At 66.0% G+C, this 1,496-nt stretch overlaps 1 protein-coding gene across 1 annotated transcript; it reads right to left on the bottom strand.

The window, feature by feature from the left end:
• Positions 1-219: 219 nt before the first annotated feature.
• On the bottom strand, positions 220-1,265 carry LOC135980614 (syntaxin-binding protein 2-like; the record flags this gene model as incomplete). The annotated part of the gene is made up of 2 exons (XM_065580542.1): positions 220-389; positions 941-1,265. Coding segments are annotated over 2 exons (405 nt in total), but the record flags the coding sequence as incomplete, so codon positions are not given.
• Between the last annotated feature and the right edge of the window lie 231 nt (positions 1,266-1,496).

Genomic DNA, 1,496 nt, shown 5'->3' on the forward strand with positions numbered 1-1,496 from the left:
GTGCCTTGGGTCCCAGGGAGGGGAGGTAGGAATGGCTGAGGCTGTACATAACGGAGTCTGACTCTTCCCCTATCGCATCAGTGGGGCGGTGGCCATGGGGCACAGAGGGCCACAACCCTAGACGGGAGCCTGGCCTGCCCCCTGCCCCAACAGCCAAGCAGCCTGGGGGTCCCGTCCCCTCTCCCGTCCCTCCCCAAGAACTGACAGCGCTGCCAAGAGTAGGGGGGAAGGTGCTTTATTGCAAAGAGCAGGTGGCTCTGGGGGCAGCGAGCTGTGGGGGGCAGAGTCTCTGCGGGGAGGGGGCTGCTTCTAGACCTCCTCAGGGGCCTTCCGGTTGAGGGTTTGGACGTCATCCAGGAAGCTCTTGGGGGTCAGGATGTGACTGGAACCTGGAGGGGAGAGAGGTGGTTGGCAGCAGTGGGCACAGTGGGGCGGGCATGAGGCTGGCATCACCATCTCCCCCATCCTTGCAGCTGGACCCTGCTCTAGTGCAGGGGGGGAGGGGCTGTCTCCTGCCCCCCGCGGCCTGGCACCGCACCCCTCGTGCTGCTGTACCCTGCACGGCCAGGCAAGAATCCACGCACTGACAGCGTTCCTCACCCTTGGGTCTTAGAGGGGTGTGTGCAGGGGGTGAGCCATATCCCTATGGGTGTTACTGGGGGTGTCTGACTGGACCCCCACACATGGTCCCTGGGCAAGGAGAGGCCTGGGGAGCCAGGGACTAGGAGATCAGGTGTCTAGATACAGGCCATGCGTGGCTGAGGCAGGTGGGGCAAGCACATCTGTTCCCAGGCCCCCGGGTGCGGGAGGACAGAGGGTGGCAGGGGCGCCCTGTGGGTGCTAGGCAGGCAGTTCTAGGGTCTCCCCCTCCCAGGGGGTCCCGACTGTCCCTGACCTGGGCATTCCAGCCGCCTCTCCCCCCAGGACTCGCCCCACTCACCGATCACCACCTCCCACTCGCCCTCGGTGGCCCGGGTCACTTCGTAGGCGCAGCGCATCTCAGACATGGTCACCCCACCCAGCACGTAGATGATGAGGCGCGGGCCCGTCCGGTACTCGGCTGCTGGCTTGCCCTTGTGCCAATGCCCAAAGCGGGTGCTGGGGGAGAGAGGAGCAGTGTGGATACCAGGGGCTCGCTGAGGGAATGCCAGGCGGAGGGGTGGGCACTGCCCGAAGTGGGGGCTGGGGGGAGAAGGGCTGTGTGGATACCAGGGGCTCGCTGAGGGAAGGCCAGGTGGAGGGATGGGCACTGGCCGAAGTGGGGACTGGGAGGAGAGGGGGCAGTGTGGATATCAGGGGCTGGCTGAGGTAAGGCCAGAAGGAAGGGCAGGGCCTGGAGGGGGATGGGGGGCAGGCCCTGCCCAAGGCAGTGGGACAGGAGTCCCAAAGGAGGCAAGAGGGAGTAGGGGAGGGAGGCACCTGCCCTGGGCTGGGGGTGCTGTCTAAAGCTCAGCCAGTCCCTCTCCTCCATCCTGAGCCCTGGTGTGTTGCGGGAC

Source organism: Chrysemys picta, unplaced genomic scaffold, assembly GCF_011386835.1.
Source record: "Chrysemys picta bellii isolate R12L10 unplaced genomic scaffold, ASM1138683v2 scaf5030, whole genome shotgun sequence".
Classification (NCBI taxonomy): domain Eukaryota; kingdom Metazoa; phylum Chordata; order Testudines; family Emydidae; genus Chrysemys; species Chrysemys picta.